General features: G+C 39.7%; 1 protein-coding gene and 2 long non-coding RNA genes across 7 annotated transcripts in view; 2 read left to right on the top strand and 1 right to left on the bottom strand.

Annotated features, from left to right (window-relative positions):
• Nucleotides 1-167, bottom strand: part of LOC126391825 (uncharacterized) — a 69,689-nt gene extending 69,522 nt beyond the window's left edge. The window contains exon 1 of one of the 2 annotated variants that reach the window (XR_007570120.1): nt 58-133. This is a non-coding gene — a long non-coding RNA (uncharacterized LOC126391825). Of the gene's footprint in view, nt 1-57 lie in introns of both variants that reach the window. The other variant, XR_007570121.1, reaches the window with a different exon arrangement.
• The window catches only part of LOC126391807 (sialic acid-binding Ig-like lectin 5), a 52,937-nt gene that overhangs the window by 24,801 nt on the left and 14,499 nt on the right, over nt 1-13,637 (top strand). For 2 of the 4 annotated variants that reach the window (XM_050046754.1, XM_050046753.1), the window contains 3 exons: nt 8,006-8,413; nt 8,701-9,021; nt 9,190-9,606. In XM_050046754.1, coding sequence (XP_049902711.1) covers nt 8,006-8,413; nt 8,701-9,021; nt 9,190-9,606 — 1,146 coding nt within the window. Of the gene's footprint in view, nt 1-5,912; nt 6,002-7,181; nt 7,297-8,005; nt 8,414-8,700; nt 9,022-9,189; nt 9,607-13,637 lie in introns of those variants that run through there. The other 2 variants (XM_050046752.1, XM_050046755.1) reach the window with 2 other exon arrangements.
• On the top strand, nt 43-2,876 carry LOC126391824 (uncharacterized). Its single transcript, XR_007570119.1, has 3 exons — nt 43-468; nt 2,630-2,735; nt 2,843-2,876. It is a non-coding gene; the product is annotated as an uncharacterized LOC126391824 (long non-coding RNA).

The raw sequence follows: 13,637 nt of genomic DNA on the forward strand, positions 1-13,637 counted from the left end.
CTGTTACTGACCTGCAGAACGACACTGTTACTGACCTGCAGAATGACAGTTACTGACCTGCAAAACGACACTGTTACTGACCTGCAGAACGACACTGTTACTGACCTGCAGAATGACACTGTTACTGACCTGCAGAACGACACTGTTACTGACCTGCAGAATGACAGTTACTGACCTGCAAAACGACACTGTTACTGACCTGCAGAACGACACTGTTACTGACCTGCAGAATGACACTGTTACTGAACTGCAGAACGACACTGAGACCTTCCTGGAAAAAAGTGGAATGGACACCTTTTCCATCCTTAACGTGACAACAGCAGATTCTGGACTGCACCCTGATGGGAAAAGTTAATGTAGCTGTATGTTCGAATACAGCTACAAGTCAGGCAACAAGCAGTAGCATGGCTGGATTCAGCACACCACCTCACTACCTCACGACTTCCAGTGAGACACAGCCTGAATCAGGTGAGTTCTGTAACTGTATGTTACTGTTGCAGTCATGTTTCTAATGTAAATATGGCCAAATCCAGACACATTTTTGGTATAATTCTATCAAATATTCACAAATACTCTTATCACAATATTCACATCACTTACACGTGCAACTCATCCTGGCCTGTACATCTGGAGTGTTTTTGTCCATTTGTCCACACATGGAGGCTATGAAAGGGGGGCTGAACCCTAATCCCGCCTAGGGCACCAAAGTGGCTAGAGCCGGCTCTGCACAGACTTTTCAGGCTAGACGCCCTTCTTCAGCATACATATTCTGGCAGTTTCACAAACGGTACACAGAGGTGGGGATAATTATTGGTGACTGCAACCAGCACAACAAGAACATCCAGCAGGGGGAGTCACAACCTTTCCTGACACAGTCTCATGATAGAGAATACTACCAACACAAAATACCAAGGAAACAACATCAGTATATTCACTTCTTATGAGGTGAATATTATTCATTCACTTCGTCACAGGGATGAACTGATTAGATTTTGGTGGTAGAAGTTCAAGGTCATTGTGACCTTGTCTGTCTCATTCTCAACAACATGATATCTCAAGACAGCCTTGAAAAAAGGTCAAAGGTCAACTTCACTGTGACATCATAATGTTTTGCTTAACATTTTTGGCCATTATTCACCATCATGACTAAGGAAAAGGAGATGAGACATTTGGTGAGATAATGAATTGGGGTTGAAGATGTGTGTAAAGCGTCTATATTTTAGAATTTGTAACTTCTTTGCAGCAATATCCATATTTGAAGCATTGCCAGGTGTCATGGCTACACGAGTGTGGACAAATGTGGATGTAAACTGTAACAGCAACTTAACTGGTTCGCAGAGGCATACACCCGAAAGGCAGTTATTCTAGTCTCTAGGGCTGTCCCAAACGATTATTTTTCTAGCGACTAATCTAGGGATTTGTTTTTCGATTATCGATTATTTTTCCATTATTTGATTAGTGAGGCAATTTAAACAATATGAAGTCCGGAACATTTCTTATAATCGTTAACATTTATTGAAACAACCCCCCTTGAAGGTCAAGTTAATTTTATTTAATTGTATTTTCTATATAGCACCAGATCACAACAGAAGTCATTTAAGGTTACCTTTCCTATAGAACAGGTCTATACCTTGTCCTTTCATTAAACAATGCACTAGCAAACACACACACACACACACACACCATTCAGGCTGCATTTTCCTGACCGAACCCGACCCGAGTGAGACAATTATAACCGAGCCCGGCCCGAACCCGCAGCATGGCACTGTGCACACAGTCAATGGAGCGGAGCCTGTGTTGCGTTCAGGCGTTGTCACGTAAATAACAAATACTGCTGCTGCACGCCGCCATTTTTTTGTTTGAACTGACGCACTGCCCCAGCCCTACTAGTCTCAGATGTTGTTGATGCTCCTAATTTAACCTGCAGTTTTGGTAGTTTACGTGTGTCTCTCATTATGTGGACTCAAATTGGCTTCAATAGAGGCTTGGTTGAAAAAATGAAAATGAAACACAGAGCACCAACTCCTGTTATCAACTCAGAGTTAATGGTTTCCTGTTTGGGAGGACAGACGGATTTACATTTTCTCCACAAGCAACTGTTTCTGTTAAAGGTACAGAGAGTTGGAGCAAATGTAAGAGGATTGTTGTAGCTGTCATCTGATGGTCATAACAATAAACTGAATGTACAACTGTCCTTGTGCAGATATTGTGTAGCCCAGCAAGTGCAGAGAACAAGCATTTCCACAGCTCAACAAATTCATGCTAAATAACTTGAAAAACACCTTCATATAACACGTGGAGCCATCACACGGTTTGTGATTTTAACACTGAATTCTCTGACTACAGGACTTAAAAAGGGGACTTTACTTTGTTTTTCAGAAATTTTAAAGATCGTTCTGAGCTCTTGGGCTGGTTGTGTACAGCTGGACAGTGATTAGAATAATAACTTTATAGACTTTAACAGAGATACACTTTCAGATTCATATTGATATGATCATATTGCTTCACCATAGACTTCTGTTTTCCAAAGCATAATACATTATGAGGCCATTATGACTCATAAATGATAAATATGATGATGAAATGTGATTCATAAAGATTTGTTTACATCCCCTATTTCTTATGGTAGGTCCTGTGCAGCAGTGTGGACCTCACAGTGCAGTACTTCCCTGGGCTGTTGCTGGTGTATCTCTAAGTGTGAACGTCCTCTGCACAATCTTCATGATATTCCTTTGGTATGTTACTACTTCTGCTTTTTATGATTTAAAGTCTTTGTTGATGCATTAGAAGACTTTGAGGCAACACATGGCTCACTCTGTTTTTTCTCTCTCTCTCTCTAAAGGAAAGCAAGAACAAAGGTGACACCAAATCAAGAGGACAGAACATGTCTCTGCAGAAAACAGACAGATCACCAGAGTATGATGTTATTGGCCAAACTCAGGACTCTAGATGTGTTGAAGCTCCTTTGCCATCATTCAGTTTGTATGAATGTTGTTGAAGCTCCTTTGCCATCATTCAGTTTGTATGAATGTATGGATGCATCAGCAGTTCACCTTCCACAAAAATAGTTATTATTAAAAATGATTTTTTTCTTCAGCACTTTTCTAAGCTTCAGATTTGATACTGTATATATGCAATCCCACGTAGACTGATCCCTACCGTTAACCTGTGTTTAGATGTTATGATCCATATCATTAACCTGACTTTGGCATTGTTTATATTGTTGGCCTATATATTTTGGATTTGCATCCTTTTCGCACCTTCTTGTTATTTTTGACTTTTATATTTGCACTTCTTCCACTCTGTATTGCAACAGCTGCACAGCAGTCACCCTCAGGATACTTTATAAATAAAGCCTCATCTCGTCTTGTCTCGTCTCATCTCCTCTCTTCTCACCTCGTCCCACCTCGTCTCACCTCATGGTAGGAAGGTAGGTAGGAAGCTAAAAGGCAAGATCATAATCAACATTTGAGATAGTGCCATGAGATAAAAGCAGCAATCAATAATACAACATAGGCCTAAAAAAAATGTAAAAGACACGAAATTCACAATAAATGAAAATGCATGCAAAAACAGTTGTTATTCTTATTTTGTGTGTATTTGCATTCAGTACTTTGAACTCTCTCTGGGCCTTGATTAGTAACTTTATGCTACGGTGGCCGACAAGGACAAACGCGATGCAAATAGAGAAATGACTGCATATAAGAAAACAAATGCAAAGGGAAACTTTCTTCTTCTCGCTCACTCGTCTGTCTCTCGGGTGGAAGCTCAGCACTGCCCCTGGAGGCCTGGAGCACTTCCGTTGTATGAGTGTATATGCAGCGTTTTCTTTTTGTATTTGTTTTCTTATTTGCAGCGAGTTTCAGTATATGCAGCACGTTTCTCTATGCAGCGTTTTCCCGTTGCATTTGTTTTCTTATATGCAGTGCATTTCTCTATTTGAAGTGTGTTTCTGTATTTGCATCGCGTTTGTCCTTGTCAGCCACCGTATAAAAATACTACATTCGCGTACAATTTAAAGCTCTGCATTCACATACCCAACATTACCTAAAATATTTTACTGTTTCAGTATGTATATGTGACTCAGTGTGTACTACTGCATGTTATTGATAGATATTTCCATCTATAACAATTAATTTTATAAGTTTTGTATAAAATAATCTTTATCAACAAAATAGCAAAGTACATAAATTATATGACATGGAGTTAAAAGTATAATATTTTCCTGAAGAAGGCTATAAAATGGAAACATATAAGTACAGGTTTCTCCAAATTGTGTTTAAATCCAGTACTTGAGTAAATGTACTCAGTTACTTCTCACCACTTGTCAGCTATAAAGTCACATCTTCTGCCATGTGTGATTTATGATAGTTTGTAGCCACGTTGTTACTTGTTGAGGTATTTTACATCCCTGCTCTGGATTGTTGTGCTGCGTAATGCACAAATGATTGATACTACATGTTGACTGTTTATGTATCCTGTAGGCTAGATGTCAGTGCTAAATTTGATCCTGGAGTTGATTAGTCTGATATATTTGACAGTCACATTTTGTACCATTATAAAGGACTTTTATCGCTTCTCCATATTATTCCCACACCATATCAGTGCTAGTAATAACAGACAACTTTCCCTTCACCGTCAGTTTGAGTATACATGCTACCTTCAACCCTTTACTGCCTTCTTTTTGCATGTATGCTCATACCTCATCTCAGTTTCTAGGAAAGGGAATCACCAAGGGCCCCCTGATATGATATTATCAGGATACTCAGCTCATGTTCCAACATTATTGTGACTGCAGATGTTTTGCAACATGCTGAGTATTGCAATAACATATTTATGTTGCAATTTATGACCTTTTTTAGCTGCAAGTGAAGGAAAAACTTTGTTAACAGGTGTTTTTATCTAATGGGAGTCATCACACTTTCACCTTTTTTTATTGCAGCAGTAAAATATCAATACTTGGAGTTCATCTATCAGTACAATATTGCCACACAAAATATCACAGTACTATAATGTATTGATTATTTTCCTCCATCCCTTCCAGTTTCTACCCGTAATTTTGATGAACACTTAAAGCAGTATAAAATGTAAACAGGAAGTTATCAGAGATACAGAGAACACAGTGGTGCTGTATAAAGCAGTGTTTGAATAAATAACAATTACGGTGAGTTTGCTAAGAACAGTACCTTTAGATATTGCATAATATAAACCAGAAAACAAATATGCAGAAGTGATTCTCTTAAAAACTGCATGCAGTTGAAATGTGGAAACGCTGAACAACTTCCCAGTTAAATTTTTTGATGCCTCATCTGTCACAAGTTACATTTTAATGCAGGACTAAAACACTGTTCACCTGACCATCATCACTCAACTCTCACTACAGATTTTAGCAAGTAACCCAGACCATTTACAGCTACACACATTAGATTTTAGCAAGTAACCCAGACCATTTACAGCTACACACATTATATGTGATGTATATGCTGTGCATTGTTGAAGCAATTTAAGAAGATATACTGTATTTTACATTCAGTTGTTTAGAATAAACACTTAAAAAACAAACAGATATAAAAAACAAAAACAAAAAACCCAGAGGAGAAGTGCTTTCACAAGTTTGTGATTTCTCAAGATATTATTTCTTTGGGGGAAAAATCACATGTTTACATCACTTCCCTGTTTTAAAACACTCACATTACTTTGATCATAGAGAGGATAAAAACAACAAGAAGCAAATTAAAACATTTTTCATAATTCAATTTTAAAGGTGCAAATTTCTAATTAGATATATGATACACATACTGTAATGTAATGACATAAGTGTACATAAGCATGTCAGTCTAAGGAGAGGAGAAATGTTGCTCATCAGTGTGTGGGGAAACTTCCTTAAACCTGATTGTTGCACAAAGAGGGAAGAAATAAAAAAGTGCAGAGAAACCACTTCAGAGCAGAAAAACTCTGACCAGTGTGGAGAGAAGACTGCAGGAGAGAGACACAGGAAGAGGTAAAACATATAACATTACTGTTTTTGTTTAAGATTTATTTTTGAGCTGTTAATGAAACTTGTCGAGGTGATTAATTCTTTCCTGAATAATATAATATACATCTGTGATTTGTGGTTTGCTTATGTGAGCACATAGCTGACATAAGCCAACACCTACACCTACTACATCTACTTTATTTTACTGTTTCATGTTTGCTGTCAGCTGTAAGTAGTGTTATGTTACTGCTCATGAAAACTGAACATTTCCTTATTTTGCTGCTTCACAGTAAAAGCTTTTAATTAACAAAATATCAGGGGACTTTTATTGGGAAGTATTTACAAAAAATGAAATGCGTTTATCACCAAAATAGTGCAGCTTTGTTAGCAGCTGTTTTTCAGTAAAAACAAAGCTACTTATACCACAGGGAGGAGTGAGATGTTAGATCAAGAGCTGCAGACAACAGGCTCTTACTGCACCTCTGCAAACAGCTCACCTCCAACAGGTGAGCTGTTTGGTTACCAGCTATAAAAACCACTAACAGCAAAATAATCTGGGATCTTAAACTGTGGATCAGCCCTTTGCTTTTAAATCTCATTGACTAAAGACAAGCCGTCATCAGTAAAAGACACACTTTGAAGCGGGTAGCCCTGTTATAATGGAAATGCAGATCCCATCCATGCTGGGCTGATGCGCTGAGTTCAGCCGATTCAAGCCAAGCCAGCACGTGTGTATGGAAAAACCCTGTAACTTCCTTCAGCTCTCGCTCTGGAGAGGAACTCCCCTGTGGCAGGAAGATGACCTACGTTCGATAAATTGACCGGATTGTGCCTACATGCTGTCCACACCTCACTGAGATCCAAACCCTATACCAGTCAGGCCACTTTGGCATGTGGTCTGGCTGATCAGATCCCAGTGCGGTCAAGTTCTGATCTAGACTTGACAGGTAATGCATCCTGGCATGATTGGATTACATAAGTCACATTAAAAAGACAAGTGTAAATGCATCCTGGCATGATTGGATTACATAAGTCACATTAAAAAGACAAGTGTAACCAAAGCCTAAATGCCTTACCACAACAAATGTGAAGTGTGTTAATATCGCAACTAACTAAACCTGCAACATCCTGTATTCTCGTCTGTGATTCTGTCAGCTGTGGAGCTTCCTTTGGTTTAGTTCCTCTATCTTCACTGTATTTTCAGGGTAAAGTTTATCCTGTGGAGGGAGAGACTGTCTGTCTCAAACATCAAATCAGGATGTTTGTTCTCATCCTGGTGACCCTGCTGTTCTCTGTGAGAGGCAGCAATGCTGACACAGGTTTGCATCTTTTATTATAATCTTGTTATGATGCCAACATTAAAGAAATGAATGACATAGATAGATATAATCTGCCATGATTAATGTCCTTAAAGTTATTTAGCATCTATTAACTGAGTTGGAAACGATGGCGTTGTTATGTAAATGGACATTTTGTTAATCATATGTATAAGGGATAAAGAAACATGTAAAATGCTGAAATTATGATCCATTCTGCTCTACAGCAGAGATGTGAAACAAAAACAGTCATAGTAGCCTTCCTTCATACTTTATTAAAGGGAAATTTCGGTTTCTTTCAACCTGTCTCCTTTCGTCCTAAATTTGTTTCAAGTGACTAGTGACATAAAAGTAATAGTTAGCATGTTAGCCGTTAGCCTAGATACAGCCGGGGCGCATAGTAGCGTCAGACCTGTTAAAACATAAGTGAACGGGCATACTTCAAGTGCAAAGTTAGTCCACTAAACAAGCTTTTTTTTTCCACAAAGACCGCCTCATATCTGACATAAATGTCAGAGGACATATAGAAAACGACATGTAAACGTGTTGTCTTACCTTACCGGTGTGCTGCCATGTTTGTTTCCCATCTAGCTCTGCTTTCCAAAGCGCGGCCGAAATAAATAAGGTTGAAATAAACCGAAATTTCCCTTTAAGTATGGTGCATTGTCAGAATGTAAATATTCTAATATTCTTTCATTGTCTTTATTAACAGGTGCAGATTGGGGAAGACAATTCTGTGACAGAGGATACTGTATCACTCTTATTGAAGGAGAAATAACAGCAGAGGCTGGACTCTGTGTTGTGGTACCGTGTCTTTTCACCACTGAATATGGCTTTATACCCCAACATATAGTTTGGTACAAATGTGAACCATCAAAACAAAGATGTGGTGATTCAGACATTATATTCCACACTAACAAGAACAACAAAAAAGTTCAGTCTGGGTTCAAAGGACGAGTGTCACTGTTGGAGCCTGATGTGACTCAGGGGAACTGCAGCATCATCGTCAATGACCTCACGGAGTCCGACTCTGGATCATATCAACTCAGAGTAAATGGTTTCCTGTATGGGAGGGAAGTTGGATATACATTCTATACAAGAGCAAGAGTCTCTGTTAAAGGTACAAAGAGCTACAACAAATATATTCAGTGAAGATGTTTATTGTTATGTCTATAAACTGCAACAGTATATTTGGTGAATTTATGTTCTCAATGGAGCATGAAGTGATGTTTTGCATGTGTTGACCTCTCATGGCAACCAGATGAACTGCAGCAGTTCCTGATAAACTCCTACTTACTCCCACATTGAAATGTTTAACAAATAATCTGATTATTTGGCCCATATTTAAGTGAACGATAACCCTCAAGCTGCTCACCTGATTCCATTCATGGACTGTTCTCCTATTAGGTCTGACCCAGAGGCCCACAGTGATGATTCCTCCTCTGACAGAGGGACAGCAGACCACACTGACCTGCACTGCTCCTGGTCTCTGCTCTGGATCTGACCCTGAAATCACCTGGATGTGGGGAGGAGCAGGAGAGACCGTCTCCTGCATCACAGGAAACATCACTGCTTTCAAGACTGAGGATCTGACTGCTGTCACTCAGAGACACAGCTCAACTTTGACCTTTGACCCTTCAGCTAAACACCACGGCACCGATGTCACCTGTAAGGTCAGCTTCACAAACAACATCACAACAGAGGAGACAGTGACTCTGAACGTTACCTGTGAGTAACACATACTGTACTTTATTCACAGCTTTACTTTTTACTATCTGAGACACTTGATAAGAGATGTTCTGTCATGTCATTTGTGATGCTTTTCCAAGCTATGTTGTATTTTTTAGTGGTGCCATTATATTGTATATAATACAATATACAATTTTTGTCTCATAGATGTGAAGGAAGTTAAAATCACTGGGAATACAAGTGTGAAGGAGGGTGAGGCTCTGAGTCTGATCTGCAGTGTTGAAAGTTTCCCTCCAGCTCTCATTACGTGGACTAAATATTCTGATGAAATGCAAAATAAAACAGAAACTATTCTGCAGAACAACACTGTTACTGACCTGCGGAACGACACTGTTACTGACCTGCAGAACGACCCTGTTACTGACCTGCAGAATGACACTGTTACTGACCTGCAGAATGACACTGTTACTGACCTGCAGAACGACGCTGTAACCTTCCTGAGAAAAAGTGGAATGGGCACCTTTTCCATCCTTAACGTAAGAACAGCAGATTCTGGATTGTACATCTGCACAGCAAAGCATCTGAACAACACTCTGATGGGAAAAGTTAATGTCACAGTGATATGTAAGTACACTGTACAACTCTTCTACGACAGAAAATGTCTTGTAGTTTTTTCCCTCTTTCCTCTAATCCAGGAGCTGAAGCTATTAACTCTGTTTAGAGCAAAGGACCTCACTAATCATACCAAATTCAATTCCTGAATAACTTCCACAGCTCTGCCCCTTTAGTTTATAATGAACTTTTAAAAAAAAATAGTCCTAGGACCTATGAAGGCTTCCAGATGGTTCTCAGCTCTACCGGAGCCACATGTTTAAAATAATAAAAATCTTGTCTGTTAAAGCCACTCTGTGGAGAGTTTGAAAATATTTAGACTTTGGCACCCTCCGATGGTAATTATAAAACACCAAACAAAACACTAACAGACAGTACATGTAAATAGGGCTGGGCGGTATGGCCTAAAATCAATATCACGGTATTATTTTCGGGGGATGCTGTGACGGTATGATATTGCGGTATCGTCTTCTCTCTTTTTTTTGTTGTTTTTTAAACCTTAAATAAAAATTTAAAAAGCCATACATGTGTAGGATGGAAAGTATTTATCGTCAGAAGTAAAATGGTTGCCCGTGGGAGAACGGGGCCTGGGTTTGGGGCAGTCAGCCAGGCCACCTCCATCATGTAGCGAGGGAGGTGCATGAGGCAGGCCGGCCACCCGCCGGCACATTGAATTGCCTTGTTGCTGAATTGTGCAACATAAATACACTTGCCTTGCCTTTCGTTTCTATCCAATCTTATTTGTCCTCCTGGTGTAGCGGTAACAGCGCTAGTTGGCATTGAAAAACAGTGAATGAAAATGGGGAACATTCAGCAGTTGTACTGTCGTGATCGGATGGTTTTACACTACCAACATCAGCCATCAGTGACAACATGAGAAAATGGCATGAAATCACATGTGAGGACTTCTTTCATAACATTGTAGTGTCTCTTGCTTGAACTGAGAGGTGTATTTGAACGGCGAGTTCAGTCTTAGAAATGAACTCACAAAATGTCAAGAAAGGAAATATTCTTACATCTGTTTTCCTTATTAAAAAGAAGAATACAGCTGTAGAGTTTCTCTCTTTCATCAAACTAAAACTAACGTAATTGTCTTGTAAACACATTAACAAAAATAAATAAATAAATAATCACTGAAATGATCTTGGTTAGTTTCCCACAGTTACAGCAATCACCAAGTCTGGTTTTTGAAATAACTTCTTAATTCACAGAGTTAGATGTGAAAATATGCTCTCTGTACACACCAATCATCCCTACTGTTTCTCTATGTGTGTCAGCTGCCCGCTGAACAGCGGCTCTCAGTCATTCTTTGGTGGCAAACCATTACATTAGCAAAATAAAATAGATAAATAAGTTAAAAGATACAACTGGTGATATACCTGGCAACCATGAAGGTTTGTAAGCTATTATATTTATCCTCCACACTTTGGGAAAAAGTGTCTGGAAAAAAATTAAATCTAATACTAAGCAAAGTGACCACACTTTGGCTCTAAGACAGAAGTAATATTATAACATCACACAATGCGGAAGCGCCCTCATTCACACAAAGGATAAGGTCAATTATTGTCTATAAATATTGTGATGTAATGTGTTTAATGACTTTATCTTGTCATTATGTAATTCAATGTATTCTGTATTTGATTGTTTCTGACCTCTTCATCATATCTCAACTTAAGATATTATGTTTATAATTTGCTTCACAGATGTGAGGAAACTTGTAATCACTGGAGACACAACTGTTGAGAAAGGAGGTGCTTTAAATCTGACCTGCAGTGTTGAAAGTTTTCCTCCGTCTCATGTCACATGGACTGTACGTGGTTCCAACACAAACCTGCAGAGTGGAGCTGATAGTGACTTACAGAAGGACACTGGATCAGCCACACTCTTCATCCCTGATGTGACAGCAGAACATTCTGGACGGTACATCTGTACAGCACAACACCTGGACACAACTGTGACTACATATGCTGATGTCACTGTGACTTGTAAGTACACCGTAATAATCTTCTGAAAAAGGAATTTCATGATCACATTTTACACTATTTCTGAAAAAGGAATTTCATGATCACATTTTACACTATCTGCTTTTAGTTGTGATGTTGTAATTCTACTTGCGTGTTTACAGGGTTTTCAAAGATCTTGGAAACCTCTGGATGTGTGGTTCAGTCAGAGGTCCTGACTTGTGTGTGCATCAGTGAGGGGTTTCCTTTGCCCACCATCAAATGGCCGCTGTTGAAGAATCACACTGAGTACTCTGTCGTTACCACTGTGTCAAACCACACGGTCAACAGCACTGTGACTGTAAAAGACCACAGCACTTCTGTTGAGTGTGTCAGCAGCAATACAAATGGGGAAGCAAAAGAAAACCTCACCATTCAAAATGACATGTCAGATCAAGATGGTACGTATTCTCAACTAAAACACATCAGCAACTGTAGACCTCTGCTTTATGACATTTTTAGTGCCTCTTTTTTTTTACTGTTACCTTTGTCCTCACATAACCATTGGGCAAGCTTTCAAAAGAAAATAAGCCATTGCATGTTTTTTTAGTGCTCAGAACAACATGAACAGCAACATTTTTCTTTTGTTCATGACTGCAGGTCAAACCAGTGAAGTACTGAAAATTGTCTCACGGCCTGAAGTCATCATTGCCTTTGTGATTGGGGTAGTTCTTTCAGCAGTCCTTTGCTGTTTGGCAAAAAAATGCCACAGGTACACTTTCGAATCCAATGATGAATTTCAGTTGTTTGTGGATCTTATTCATTCTTTAATTGTGTTGCTGTCTTTAAATGCATTCACCCCCTCAGAAAAAAACAGAAGAGCTCTGGAAATCTGGAGGTGGTGACCAGTCAAGAGTATCCACTGGTATGTACATTACTTCAGCTAAGCAACAAAGAGACTCATAGGAGAAACAGTTTCGTAGTTACAAACACATTCATAGACATTACATTACAGTTACCTCAGCAATACCAAAGATACAGCAATTAAGGAAGAGGTTGGGGTAGTAGAGGGAACTTCAGCATTAGCAGATTAATAGTTAGAAATGTCAGATTTTAAGGATCTGAGGATCCCTAATTAGCACCACAATATTAAAAGATTATGGCATGATTTGAAAGAAATGGTTGGCAGTAATGTAAATATACCAGAGAGAGATTTTACGCTTAATGTACACAGTTTTGATTCATCATCTTGTTCCAATGCAATGTTCTGCTGCGATACCTTAGGTCCTGACATTCCTGTGGGTGCAACTTGACGCACTCTACCCACCCAAACACGTTACAGACCAAGTAGCCCTCCTCTTGGCAATGGCACTTCCTGATAGCACTGCCCCTCCCCCTCAGCAGGACAATGCACCATGCCAAACCATAAAAACTGCTCAGGAATGGTCTGAGGAACATGAAAAAAAACTCAAGGCATCGACCTGTCCTCCAAATTCAACAGAACCCAGTCTTATTAAGCATTTGTGGGACATGCCAGTACCCCAGAGGTACCCCTAATCCACAGTGGGGCCTCCTTGGATCAGACTTCGCTCTGACCTGTCAAGGCACCAAGACAGGACCTCTGAGTGTGTCGTGTGGTGTCTTACTCCAGGGCATTGGCAGCAGGTCCTTTAAGTCCTGTGGGTTGTGAGGTGGGGTGCTTGGTCTGCACTGCTGTTTGGGTGGGTGGAAGGTGTCAGGTGGTATCCACATGAGCGCTAGGACCAAAGGTTTACCACCAGAACACTGCATTTTAACGAAATGATCAATGATAGCATTGATCATTTCACCTTACCAGCCAGTGGTTTTAATGTTCTGGCTGGTGGGTGTAAATTATGTTGTACCCAACAGATAGATGCTGGTCAAACAGTGGAAGATGATCAGACCTACTACCAAGAGGCAGCTGAAGAAGGAGGAGCTGTGGCAGCAGAGAAAGCAACATCTGATCTCAATGGTGGACCAAAAGATGTGGAGTACGCCAGCATTGATTTCTCAGTGATGAAAAGGAGGAGTCCCAGGGAGGCAGCAAAGAAGCAGGAGACCATGGAGACAGAGTATGCTGAA

This window comes from Epinephelus moara, chromosome 6 (genome assembly GCF_006386435.1).
Source record: "Epinephelus moara isolate mb chromosome 6, YSFRI_EMoa_1.0, whole genome shotgun sequence".
Lineage (NCBI taxonomy): Eukaryota > Metazoa > Chordata > Actinopteri > Perciformes > Serranidae > Epinephelus > Epinephelus moara.